Genomic DNA, 14,227 nt, shown 5'->3' with positions numbered 1-14,227 from the left:
TCAAGTGGATACTGAATCAGAAATAATTTCCAAATCTGGAATTTCCTTAAGAGTCATTCATAATGTTTTATCCTGAAATATGATTAGTTCTGTTTTATACATACACATGATTACTTTTTAAAAACATACTGATTGAATAATTTTTTCCAAGTGAATCCTTTTCTGCTGCTGAACCCTGCCTGTGATTCAAAAGGTGACTTTCACTTTGTTTTCTTTATTCTACTCCATATACCCAGCACTTGTGCCAGTGCCTGGGACCTACTAGGTGCTCAGGAAATATTTGCAAATGAATCCAATAGAATCCATTGTTTTTATCTGGTCAAAGCCTGAGCTCCTAACTTGGAAGCTACTTAGAGCAGGTTCTGTTCTTCTACCAAACTTTGAGCTGTGGGTAGGAACCCATTCACAGGACTGTGAAATCAGTTTAATATATGGAGAGCAGCATTTTAAACAATTGAATAGCACAGGATAGAAAGAAAAATATCAGTGTATATCACATACTTAGGGTAAATATTGTTTTTTGCAATCTGTTTGTGCATACATTGGGTTAACAGGATTGATATATTTCTTACCACTGGTGAAACCTCTGCTGTAACCCAGTAGACTCTCCCAAAGAACATTGACCAGTAAAATGAGATCAGTCTCTGTTGCCTCTTGCTATTCTGCATAGTCCTGGTGAGAAGAGTCTTTAGGCCAGAAAAGAGGAATGGTTACCACTGTCAGAACTCTAGGCAGGGTCTGGCTCGGGCGTGCTGATGGGGAGTAGTGGGGAGGTAGGCATTTTCCCAGGGACTGTGGATTAACCCTACCAATCAGGTAACTTCCTCCAGGGCACTTGCATTGTCGGGGACCAGAGCTTGGGCCCCATTATGGAGCGTTTTCCTGGAGAAGAAAAGCCAGCAGCCTTTCATGTGGCTAAGGAGATGAGTAGGTGGTTTCTCTCATTACGGGGAGCCAGGTATGCACAAGCTAGGCTGCTACCAGCCCTCTTCTGTTTATCGCCAAATATTAATCACACTCACAATTGAAAGGTACTATTTGTGCCTGAATCTAACTTGCACTGTCTTAACAGAAGTCTATCAAGTCGTTCACAGCTTAAGGCCTATAGGCTTCAATTAATTTAAAGGACACTCCAAGAACCAAAGAAAGAAAACAAGGTAGCATTTGTTCAGAGAGCCTCCATCCCACAGGGTAACTTTCCCAGGGATCATATCATTCAGATACCTACTGAAAATACCTTCCAACACATACATTCAGGAACCCAATGAGCCAAAATATGACCCCCAAAACTAGATTTATGCATACCTAAAGCCTGTTATACAGTGGTGAGCCTGGGGCAAGATGTTGGGTCCATCCCCAAACATTCTAAGCCCCAAAACTCCCAGCTGGATAGAGCATGTTTCGCAGCCTCTTCAGACTCACCCCAGGAACTGATCTTGCTCCATAACTCTGACTTGAGCTTGCCACTGTTAAGCGTGCCTTAGCTTCACTCTCCTTCACAGCGCAGCTCTGTCTTTCCAGCAGTTTCCATCCAAAGGCAAAGTGAATCTTAGAAACCAGGAAAAAAAAAGACTCTTAAAAGATGACATTTAAAATATAATAGTAAGATCTAACCAAACATCAAACTCTTCTTGTGTTGCCTTAAAGGAAACACACACACACACACACACACACACACTCTCTCTCTCTCTCTCTCTCTCTCTTTCTCTGTCTTTCATGTAGTGAGGGGGGAAGAGCTGGCTGCCTGCTGTAAGGTCGCTTAAAGAATCAGAAAGCAGCCTCCATTTCCTGAGCACTGTGGTTAGGCTTAGGGCCTGATTGCTTTGGAAATACAGACGGCTGGCAGAAAAAAGGAAGCACGAGGTGGTTGCCAATCCAGCATTGCTTTTTCCAGGAAGGTCTCAGGAGAGTGGGTGTGGGGAGAGGGGAGTCAAGGGAGAGTCTCTGTGGATTCCAGAATTGCTTAACTGGGGTCATGCCAAGCTCTTAAAAGCCTGGAGTCACATTTGGGCTCCAGGCATGTGTCTGTTCCTGTCCAGCCAGGCCTGGGTGGTGTTTCATCCCAGGCCTCCTGAGATTTAAGCAACTGCTGAGATTTTGTTATAGGAAGGCAAGAAGGGGGACCCAAGATGTTTCTGTGCTCCAGCCTCCACTCAAACCCAACTAGCCCCTATGGAATGTGCCTCTGCTGGGCTAGGACTTGGTTTCTAATGAGAAGAAAACAAGGCTGCCTGTGGCTTTTTCCTCCCTCCTGGAGGGGCACTGAGCTCTCAGCTAAAGGGGAAAAAAAAAAAAAAAAAAAGCCTCTTTTTATGAGTATTTCAATCTAACCCAACTATACCTTCTTTAGATTGTTATCTCTGAGGCATCCTTCTGAGTATCTGAGTCCTCATGTTAGAGGAAAACAATGGACTGTTCTAGATAAAGTTGCATGGGTATGTTCCTTCATGCTTGCCGTAGAAAAAGTATGAATTAGATGGCTTGATTGCTCAGCAGGAAGTGGTTTTCCTATGGGAATGTGCTGTGTCTTCCTGCTTACAGTTGCCTGTTAGCTCCACCTCTGCACTGAAGAAAGAATGAGGCTCCAAAGATCTTAATAGCCACAACTGATGGCTAAATAGCACCTTATCCTTCACAAAAGACGTTCCCAGACATGTTTGCACTTAATCCTTGCAACCGTCCTATGAAGTATCCAGCTGAAGAGGCAGATTCAGTGAGGTCTGAGGGATTTTCCCAGGTTCATACAGCCAGTTCACATGAGGACTGAGATGTGATTTCAGAACCTCTGACTCCAAGCCTGGTGTGCTTTAATACCACAGTGGGCTCTGCCAGCAGGGAAGAGAGACTCCAGGAAGGAAGATCCCCAGGGGAGGAGAGGCAGCCAAGGCAATGTCTAGAGGTTAGTGGAAGAATGTGACTTGCTGGTGTGTGTCATTGGAGCTGCACGAGTGAATTGTTGAGATTATACTGTCCCCGAAGGGAGAAGGTCCTGTTATGCCCCCCAGAGGGGATCACGTTCCTCTTAAATAACTTTGAAGTCTTGCTAAGGGAATTAAGACTTAGAGAAACAAGTGGTATTTCTCTCTCTCTCTCTCTCTCTCTTTCTCTCTCTGTAGTTCAAGGTCATGACTTAGAAGGGAGAGTGTGGGAAGTGATTTATGTAGATGATGCCAAGTGTGAACTGTAGGTTCCTGGCCTGTGGGTTAAGCAATCAGAGTAGGGGCTCTTCCTGGAAATGGAGGAATCCAGCAAAGACTAGGAAGAACTTTAAGTGAGGAACTTGCCTTTAAACCAAGTTAGAAAATTGTCTTGGTAACACCATATACACTGGTGAATATCTATGACAAAAAAACTGCCATTCTGACGTGGTACTAAGGAACTGAGAAAGGAATAGACAAGAGAATCATAAATGTTATTTTTTATGATTTTATAACTATTTGTATATATACTAATAATAAAGGGAACTTGAAATTTTAATATAAATAGGTAAATATATATAATATATAATATTTAATATAAATATATCAATATAAATATAATATAATATAAATATAAATATAAGTATAAATATGTCAGAGGTATCACCAATGGGAATGCAGCCATGAATTTTAGCCATAGAAAAGCTAGCTATTAAGGCAGGATGAATGGGGGATATCTTTAGAGGGAAACTGACATGCTAAGGGAGACATGCCAGGCTTCATCCATTCATTCATCCATTTGGCAGTGTCTACCATGTGCCTGCACAATTGTAGATGCAAAGATAGAGAGGTACATAGGAAGAAAGTCTGTGCCTTTATGGAGCTGATGTGGGGACAGAAGGTAAACAAATTAAGAGCATTTCAGATTGTGCTTGAAGCACTAAAGCAGGATGAGCAGGAGCAGAGAATGCTGGACTTCTAGATGAGTGGTCAGGTGAGGCCTTTCCGAATGATACCCAGGAGCCAGCATGGCAGGATCAAAGGAAGAATGGCCCAGACAGAAGGAATGACCAGGCCCCCTGGCATGTCAAAAAAACAAGAAAGCCAGTGTTACGAGAGCGCATCGGAGTGATCGAAGATGTCAGAGTGCAAAGGCCAGATCATGGAGGGCCTCATCATTGGATTCTATTTTAAGATGAAGGGAATTCAATGGAGAACTTTAAGCTGGAGAGTGATGCTTGTGGATTAAAAGAGAAATGTGGGAGATTTTCTAGCAGGCCTCCCAGCCATGGGGACAGTGTGAGCAAAGCTTTGCTGAAGGGACATATAAAATTGCCACAAAGACAAAGTATGTTTATGGTGGAGAAGTCCTATAACTGCTGCTCGTTAGAGTAAAAGGGCATCGGGTGTGGCTGCATGGGGATCTCGAGTTCAGATATTCATAGAGAATATCTGAGCCTGTAAGAACAGCACCTCGCCTGCTAGGGCAGAGGTGGGAAAGGGGTGCTTGTGAGTGAGCATCAGTAGGAACGGCGTAGCCAGACTTAGAAAGCAGCTGAACAAGGAGGCTCTTTGCTTTTGTTTTGCAAATATATTATGGAACAAGAAAATACAAATAAAGCCTCTGCATAGGGAAGGTAGTATTAATTTGCTCACTTAACCAAATATTTATTGAGTACCCATTATATGTTGAGCACTCTTCTAGGTATAGGAGATGCCACAGGTAGCTACCCCCATAGAACTTAAAGGGCATGAAGAAGCAACAGAAGAAATAACCATAGTAATAAGGAAGTAAAATTCTTTAAATGTTTGGTGGTGGTGGATGCTATGGAAGAAAATAAAGCAGGAAAGGGGACTAGGATATTTGGGGGACAGGAACAATGTTAAAGAAGACCATCTGGTTACTTGGCCTTTATTTAGAGTGCAAAGGAAAACCTTTGATGGGTTTGAGTAGGGTAATGACGTGACCTGACATTCTAAAATAATTACTCCAGTTGCTCTGAGAACAGGAGTAAGGGACAAATCAGAACAGTTTTCAATACCCTCACTGCCATCCGCCTGGTGACATCATCCTAGCACTATTGCCTCTTGCCTAGATCATTGCACAGAGGCCTGATGGATCCGTCCCAATAATGTAGGCAAGAAATATGATGCTAGGGCTCTGACAGCAGGGAAGGTGTTGAAATCTGAGGATTCTGGATTTGTTTGAAAGGTAAAGATGACAGTATTTGGCATAATGTTAACAGGCAAAATACTCAATCCTTGTTTTGTTACTGGAAAATCGAGAAGGTGACAAGTTCTAGCAAAGAAAAGTATCAAAAAGCTTTGCCACAGATGGAGACAGGATCAGGAACATGTTTAGCCAGAAGGTAGTAAGAATAGCAGGACCAAGGAGGGAAACTGGCCTGAGAGCCTCAACAAAGGAGTGAGAGAGGGAAAATGATTCAGAATTGGAATCTCAGAGGTGGGGGGTGTTCTTGCTGCAGGCCACATGACCAGGATGATGATGGGGAACAGAGAAAAAAGTCAGCAGGAAGTAGGCTAGGAGTTGTAAAGTCAGGAATCCAAAAGCACCACCAAATTCTAAGAAAATGCTGAGAATGACATCCTGGAAAAAGTGGAAAAGCAATCTGAACCTAGGCTGAAGTCATTGGGGTAGGTGGGAGAATGTCCTGAAAGGCTCATGGGTAAGGGAGGGGGATATGAGGCAGATGGAGGGACTGACAGAAGGGCATTGAGAGAGCCTCAGCCTAGAAGGGTGGGGTTGATGTCGGAACTATGAGCATCACTCACGTGCCTTAGGAGCAAGAGGGATTTGAAGGAACGGCATCCACTGGAGGTGATATAAGCAGGAGAGCCAGCTTAGGTTCAACAAGTCAGGCTCAATTAGTAATCTGTTCTTTTGGGGTAAGGTTTCTAGGTTGGTCAAATACTGTATACATAGATATATTCTGAGTTTGTAAGAAATCTGATTGTTTCTTCTCTTAGCCTTTTGGACAAGATGGAGAAATACTGAGTGGATAATGGTTCAGTTAAGTTGCTTCATAGATAGCCCAAGAGCTATTCCAGGAGAGTTGAAATCCATGAGGACAGTGTCTATCTGGATCAGTGTTGACAGCTTTTTAAATCCTAAACACCTCCTCTTTAAATATTAATGTCTCATTGTCCACCCTCTACTGTTGAGTCTGTCTTCTGTGCTTCTCCACCAGACAAGATTCTGCCAAGCTTTATATCATCTGTCGTTTGTATTAAAAAGAAAATTGCCGGGTGTGGTGGCTTACGCCTGTAATCCCAGCACTTTGGGAGGCCAAGGTGGGCATATGACCTGAGGTCAGGAGTTCGATACCAGCTTGGCTAACATGGTGAAATCCCATTTCTACTAAAAATACAAAAAATAAGCCGGGTGTGGTGATGTGTGCCTATAATCCCAGCTACTCGGGAGGCTGAGGCAGGAGAATCCCAAGAACCTGGGAGGTGGAGGTTGCAGTGAGCCGAGATCACACCATTGCACCTAAGCTTGGGCAGCAAGAGTGAAACTCCATCTCAGATAAATAAATAAATATAAATATAAATAAAAAATAAAAAAGGAAATTGATAGGTTCTTCATTTTCATGAAAAAGAATACTGCTGAATATGATTTTTTTGAATTGCACAAACTTTCCTTCACATGCCTGAAATGTTGCCACCCCCCTTGTGTGGTTAGCTTGGCCTGGAGGAAGGTCTCTAATGATTCCATTTAGCAATTTTTTCAGTGATCTGGATGAAGGTGGCAGGGCTGCTTATCAAATTTAACATGATATAGCATAGACAGAGAGCTGATATTTTGGATGGAAGTTTCTGAATTCAGGAAGTTGTCAGTGGGTTGGAACAATGGACTGAAACTAACAAGATAAAATTATAAGGGCAATGGAGTCCTTCCTTCAGGGTAAAATATCTATTGTGTATGTCGTTATAAACTAGAGGAGACCATGAGCCAAAAAAACATTCTCAGGTCTTTTTTCTTGTGGACTGGGGTTTTCATTTGTTTTCATTCAGAGTCTCCATATGTAACCCTAAAATATATATACATAATGGAAATAGCTTTGTTAATTTTAAAAAATGCAAGGTCCAAATCAAAAAAAGTAATAATTTTTTTTTTTATTTGGACCACATCTTAAGTGTTTTCAGTTACAGGTACCATTTTTTTAGGACACTGGCAAACCAGAAAGACCCTAGGGGCCACTACCATACCAATATTCAGTGCTCAGTTAATGTTTGTTGGATGCATGGGGACTAGAGTGGTTAGGATCCCCCAGGTCCTGTGAAGAACAGTTGAAAGAACTAAGGAAAAGGAAACTTTGAGATAGCTCTCTTTAAACAATTGAAGAGCTCTCAAGCAGAAAATAGTCTGGATTTATTTCATGTTTTTCCAGATGGGCCAGTGGGTTTGGGTCAGTTTAAGAAAGAATTTCCCAGAGCTGTTCTCCAATGGAATGGGCTGACATTAAGTCCCGTTAAACTCCTAGGACAGTGACATCTGTGACAGTCCATTCAGGAGAGGCCAGGAACCAAGGTTAGGTGTATTGTAGAAGGGATTCCTATACTTGGGGTACAGCTGACTTGGTGGCATTTCGGTCTTAATGCTGAACTGCTCCTTCCAGTAGGTCCAAACCAACAGTGGCTTGTTTTTACAGCTTTGCGCAATCAACATTACAAAGGAAACTATTACTTTAAAAAAGAATTTAATGGAAACTTCTGAGAATAATGCCTCTCAGTTAGGGAAAGCCAAGAATTTAGCAACCCTTTTAAGCCTTGCATTTTTTTTTCTCATCTAAAAAAATGATTCGGTTGGCCTCATAAATACTCACTAAGGAATTGGCCCAAAATATTAATAAGAGTTTGTCTAGAAAATCTTTCCTAAGCCTTTCCGTATTGCTATATTGTAACAAATAATATAATCTCTGGTCAGTTGTATTACTGTAAAACTAGCAAATGATTTGTTTGGGGGGCTAGTTCTTAAAATTTAATTAGGATTTCAAAATCTTGGGATCTGGTGTAGAAGAATTGGTTCTATGACTGGACACACTCTTTTCATCTCAAATTCAAAGTACCTCCGTGTCTTGGAGCTCTCAAGCTTCACTCTCCTATCTTCCCCCAATGAGAAGGAAGGAAGCCAAGGACAAGCTGGAAGCATAAATTCAGGCCAATAGCCTTGACATGGACTATAATATAAAACAGACAGGCCTTCCAAGTGGGCCAGAACTTAGATGGCCTCCTTAAACTGAGAGCAGTTTGAGGCAGGTCTGTTCTCTGTGGGAGAGGGCTTGGTTGACTCTGTGGTCACTCATTTCTGGTGAGATGGCCAGAAAAGCAGCTGCAGGTCTAAGAACATGGATCAATCCCAGCATTTTGGGAGGCCGAGATGGGCAGATCACCTGAGGTCAGGAGTTCAGGACCAGTCTGGTCAACATGGTGAAACCCCATCACTACAAAAATACAAAAATTAGCCGGACGTGGTGGCGCTTGCCTGTAATCTCAGCTACTTGGGAGGCTAAGGCAGGAGAATCACTTGGACCTGGGAGGCAGAAGTTGCAGTGAGCCAAGATTGCACCATTGCACTCCAGCCTGGTCAACAGAGTGAGACTCCATCTCAAAAAAAAAAAAAGAAAGAAAGAAAGAAAGAAAGAAAAAGAACATGGACCATCACTTCTGCTGACTTTCCTCTCTTCTTCCCTGTAGACCCAGTACTGTAGTAGCCACTGGTTTTGTACAAACATGATCCCCTTTTGTTCTTTTGCCACTCACACAGAAAATTCCCCTTCCTCTTTTGCCAAAAGTCTTCTTTTCTTCATCAGATATCAGCTGGTCACCCAAAGACAGTGAACAATAATGGTCTTCTTTCAGACTCTTGGACTAGAATGAGAAATTCCCAAAGCTAAGTCCTGATATCACATTTCTTTGTCATGTTTTCTGGAAAAGTCCAAGTCCAGTTTTAAGACCACTCCACCCTTTTGATCTGGGAGGAGTAACTGAACCTCTCTGGGCTCAGTTCTCTCCTCTAAGACAGGACATTGCAAGGCCATTGAGAGATTTTAGATACTATAAGTCAGCACAGAGCCTGGTGTCTGGCATGTAGAAGATGCTCAGTAAATCATAGCTGCTGTGATTACTATTAGCTATTATTAATTTATACAGACTCTAATCAAGTTGCCAGTTTTAACTCTTGAGTACTATGTTTTATACTTTATTACTCAAGGCTTTGTAACTATAGATGGAAGTCCACTTAACTTTATATGATGATCTGCACTTAGGATTCAGAAAGATGGAGGGGAAAGGGGTTGTACTTTTCCTCCTCATTGGTGTTCTTCCCCTTGTCTTTAGTTGCTGGGGAGAGGGAGTGCTCATAGTTGATTGAAAACCAACACTGGCAGGGCAAAATAAACCTTCCTTTTCCACCATTGTTTCTATTTATAATGTTTTGCTGTTCCTGAAGATAAACAGAAGCTAACATATAATATTAAAATTTGCAGTTGGTTTGGTCCTGTGGGTAACAACTCTAAGTGTGTGTCTTTCAGAGTTGTGAGACATGGACTTCGTGCTCCTGCAACACTCTGTTAAGAGTGCTCTTCGCCTGTCTCTATTAAGCTGTAGGTGATACCCAGTCATTGGTTCTAGAGCTGCAGCTTTCTGCCTCTGTTTAATTCCTGTGACTGTCAAGCCATAGACCCAACTCTTCTACACCAGATCCAGGCTCCTTCTGTGCCTGGATCTTGAGGCCCAGCCCCTTTCTACATCTGGTCTCCACTGCTGCCCCCTCTCTGTGCCGGCCTGTCTCTTCACTGTCCACATGTCCCTCTCCACATGGGGTCCCCAGTCCCTGTTCATGCTCATCTCAAGGCCTTTCTCAGGCCATTTTCCTCCTCTCCCTTGAGCCACGGGGTCTGTGGTCTTAAGGGTCAGGCTGATAAGGGGCTAACTGATGAATCATTTTGAATGTTAGCTAATTGATGCTTGGTCTACAGTAATGGATCTCAACCTTGGCTGCACATTGGAATCACCAGGAAAGTTTTAAAAAATCCTCATTCTTCTAATAATAGCTTTATTTGTTCCTCCCAAAACTCATATACCATAGTGTTTAAAATAGCTCATGTGAGTATGTAAAAACATCAAAGTGGTTATTTGCACTTTGTGTTAATTTGGTAGATTTGGGGAAAGGAAACAGTATATTTCCTTGTTTGAAAATTCAATTCCTAGAATACCTCTGGGCTCACTCAGCAGCAGCAGCATTTGTTGTGCCAGGCACAGCGCTAAGTACCTCCTAAGCTCTCCACGTTCATTTCCCCATTTTAATCTTTGCAATAATCTCACGAATGAGCCCCAGATTTTGCCCTAATTGATTAACGAGGATCCTGAGGGCCTGAGAGAACATCCACTTGCGCAGGACTGTACCAAAGTCAATGCTGAACTCCAGCTCAGGCGCATCTGGTGCCAAAACCTCACTGATTCTCCACCTCAGGGGAAGGACACCTTATCCAAGTAACTTCCTGAGGATGGACCTGCTTTAACTTTGGGGTTCCATGCTTTTGAAATTTAGTTACCTTCTTTTGTACCTCAAGAGCTTCCATAAATTTGATTTCAGATTCACTCCCAGGCAGCCTAGGTATATCCAGGAATGGCAGGCCATTTAATAAATCAGGATTTTTAATGCACTCAGGAGACATTATTGTAGAAAAGCATCTACTTATAGCACCTAACTCAACAGAACCTATGCCATCTTTTACTTAGTCTTTTAAATAACATATTTGAAGTTATGAACAGTGCTATCCCCATTTTGCAGAAAGGGGAACTGGTATGCCAAGTGTTAATTATCTACTAAGTATTAGTAATAACTGCCACTAAGTGGGCTCTTACTAAGTGCAGCTTCTGTACTGAGCTCTTGGTATTCTGTGTATTAGCCTCATTGTACAGATGAGGAAACTGAGACTGAAAAAGGTCAAGCTACATGCTCAAGGTGATAAACAGCTGTAACTGGGCTAATAATTGTTTGTTCACTTGTTTGTTTTTTAACTTGGTTATAAGCAAAATTGCAAGACATGGTCTTCATCAGCTCTATCCCGTTCATCTTACCCACCTCCGTTGTGTAGGCCGTGGCATCTGGAGGACCCTTTCTGGAATAAACCATTGAGGCATAAACTGAAGGTTCTTTCTGTGTATTGAGTGGCTATGTAAAAGCTATTGTGAAACAAAGAATGTTTTACCAACCTTGCATATTATATAGAGAACAACCAGGCTCTAAAGATTTCTTCTCTAGCCATGGCAGTACAAGGCTGCTTTGGTATAAACAACCCCTGAAGGTGAGAACTGGCTCTTGAAGCTGGTTCACACTCCATTCATCTCTGAGCACCGCTGTGTCTCACAATTTTGGATTCATGATGAGAATACTGTCGCTGGGTCACTTCGTTATTACACAGACCCTAAGGCCAGAAACCCATCTCCCCTTTTTGCTAATTATGCATATGCCAACTTATTTCCTCCCTCTTCAAGCATATGAAGACAGTATTTTCTGGTTTGGTAAAAGACACACACGCAATTCTGTAGGGAAAACAACTCCCTATATAGAAAGAGGTAGTCAGTGTGGTGAGTGGTTGGGGTCTCAGGGAAAATGAAATCCCTAGCAGTCGGTGTCAGGGCAGCAGGTCACTAATGGAGTGCAAACCTTTTTTAAAATGTTGTTTATCCCCCTACAGGGCATACAAAACCATTGAGGATGAGGACTTGAAGTTCCCCCTTATATATGGAGAAGGCAAGAAGGTAGGCACCTGTGCTTCCCCTGGGTGGAGAGGACAGGGCTCTGTCCCGCCTTTGCTCCACGTAGCCCGCGAGGCTCCACATAGCCTGTGGCAGTCCATGTGTTCCACTCAGCAGCTTGTGATTTTATAGCCTTGACAGCTTGAAAGCATATCCCATCCATCATCCTTCAGGCCTCCCGTCTTCAGGGTCCAAGGAGTGGTGGGGGTGGGAGGTGGGCAGTGAGCACAACGGAGTTAAGCCAATTTTGTGAAAATAACGTCCCCCTTCCCAATCCATTTGAATAACTTTTTACAGTGTTTAAACATGACCACTTTCACACACATCATCTCATTTATATCTCACAATAAGCAAGGAGGCAGGTCAAGCTGGCTGTGTTATATCCATCTGGCAGACGAGGCAGCTGGGACCATGCGGTTAAAACAGCTCAGGCAGATCACGCAGCCAAGCGAGGGGCAGCCGCCAGTGTAGCGCCGTGGCTTTCTGTCTGCTTCCTGCGGTCTCAGACTCCACCATGGAAGTTCAGCCTTTGCAAGTCTGTTCGCCACTTGCGCCATGGAAGAGAGTCCAAAGCTTCACCATAATTAGACTGTAAGGGTCACAGCAACCAGAGCCCAGACTAAGGTAACAAAGACCATCATGAGCTCCCATGGTTCCAGTCAGAATCCAGCACTGAACAGCACATTGTTGAACCAAAGAAAGGCTGTGGATCCTAAAGTGGTCTTTGAGCAAAGGCCTGGAGGAGGTTGAAATCCTGGAGTGGAGAGAAGCTTGGAATCTATTTCCCAGTAAGAACAAACATCTTCTGAATCATTGCATTCTTCCTCGAACGCTAATACATTTCAGCTCGGTGTAAAGCGTTCCAAGTGAAAAATGTGGTCACATTGAGAAGAGTCTTCAACTGATATTTTTTCCAGCATTCGATAGTTTTTATCAAGAAGAAATGACTCACAAGAAAACCAAAGGATGCCTTCCATGGGCAGAGAGAGAGAGAGAGAGAGTGAGTGAGTGTGTGTGTGTGTGTCAGAGCAAGAGCACGAAAACAAACATGATTAGGTTTTGGGCTCAGTGTAGGCCAGCAGTGATTTCAATGGAAAAATACATTTCAACAGAAGGATGAATACCAAACACAAATGTCTGATCCATGTAGGAATCATTTTTAAACAAACATACCCCATTCATGAAAATGAACACCCTTCAAATCACCGTCTCTGGTTAAGAATCATGTCAGGGCTAATAGGCACTGTTCTGATATAAATATTTGTGCCTTTCGGTACAATGGGCACCATTAATGAGTATTACTCAGCCTAATGACCTATGCCTGCAGCTCCATTTCTTTGTGGGGCTGAGATTCTCTGTATTACCCTTTAATATCCAGTGAGTTCCAGTAAACTCAGGAGCACATCCTGTTATCCCTGTATCTCTAGTTCCTGTCTAGCCTGGTACCTGACATAAATGTATAAGTATTAAATAAGTTGTTCAGTTATGTTCAGTATACTTTCCTTAATACAACAGGAAAATAGAATGATGTATTCTTAGAAGTTTACAGCAATAAGATTTGAAGGAGCAAGGCTTTTCTAATTTTAGTGTAAAGTTCACTTCACCAAAACATCATGTTCCTCAAGCATTTCAGGTAATTTAAGCTTGATGGTCTTGTGATGGGCAGGTGGCAAGTTCTGTCCGTGTACCTGTTGGCCTATTTAAAAGGCACCATGTCTCCATTTTGCTTTTATTGGTAGACACCACCCCTGTCGGAGGACTCCGTGAGTTCTTGGAGCTCCGTCTAGATCCTGGACTGGGATTTTCTCTTTCTTCTCTGCGTACAACTACCCAGAAGTTTCAGAGTACTTCTGTGGCCATTACTTCTCATTTTCTTTCTTCAGATGCTTTTAAAGACTGGTGTGGGTAACACCTGGATACTTTGTAAACAAGGTCGGTCACTAGCAGAAACATTAGATTTCTTTGACTGGAAAAGTACACAGAGAAGCTGCCATTTCTGGGGGGAGAGCAGGAGAGCCACAAGTGACTCAGAATTTTTCACATTTAGAATTGAGCACTTCTTGGCTAGAAGGGAGCCGGTCCAGCCTCCCAGCAGGGGCAGAGAGCCCCAGACTTTGCTTTGCATCGCTTTTTTTTTTTTTTTGAGACGGAGTCTCGCTCTGTTACCCAAGCCGGAGTGCACTGGCCAGATCTCAGCTCACTGCAAGCTCCGCCTCCCGGGTTCACGCCATTCTCCTGCCTCAGCCTCCCGAGTAGCTGGGACTACAGGCGCCCGCCACCTCGCCCGGCTAGTTTTTTGTATTTTTTAGTAGAGACGGAGTTTCACCGTGTTAGCCAGGATGGTCTCGATCTCCTGACCTTGTGATCCGCCCGCCTCGGCCTCCCAAAGTGCTGGGATTACAGGCTTGAGCCACCGCGCCTGGCCTTTTTTTTTTTTTTTTTTTTTGGAGACATGTCATCAGGCTGGAGTACAGTGGCACAATCTCGGCTCACTGCAGGCTCGACCTCCCAGGTTCAGGTGA

General features: G+C 43.1%; 1 protein-coding gene across 5 annotated transcripts in view; it reads left to right on the top strand.

Annotated features, from left to right (window-relative positions):
• The window catches only part of PPM1H (protein phosphatase, Mg2+/Mn2+ dependent 1H), a 293,660-nt gene that overhangs the window by 231,405 nt on the left and 48,028 nt on the right, over positions 1-14,227 (top strand). For all 5 annotated transcript variants that reach the window (XR_001887950.1, XR_001887949.1, XR_001887951.1 and 2 more), the window contains exon 7: positions 11,645-11,708. Coding sequence is in view for 1 of the 5 variants with exons in the window: in XM_017885695.1 (XP_017741184.1) it covers positions 11,645-11,708 (64 nt within the window). In the remaining 4 variants the exon portion in view is untranslated. The remainder of the gene's footprint in view (positions 1-11,644; positions 11,709-14,227) is intronic.

Source organism: Rhinopithecus bieti, unplaced genomic scaffold (assembly GCF_001698545.2).
Source record: "Rhinopithecus bieti isolate Rb0 unplaced genomic scaffold, ASM169854v2 scaffold_14700, whole genome shotgun sequence".
In the NCBI taxonomy this organism is placed as follows: Eukaryota; Metazoa; Chordata; class Mammalia; order Primates; family Cercopithecidae; genus Rhinopithecus; species Rhinopithecus bieti.
This window is presented reverse-complemented; position numbering and strand designations above follow the sequence as displayed.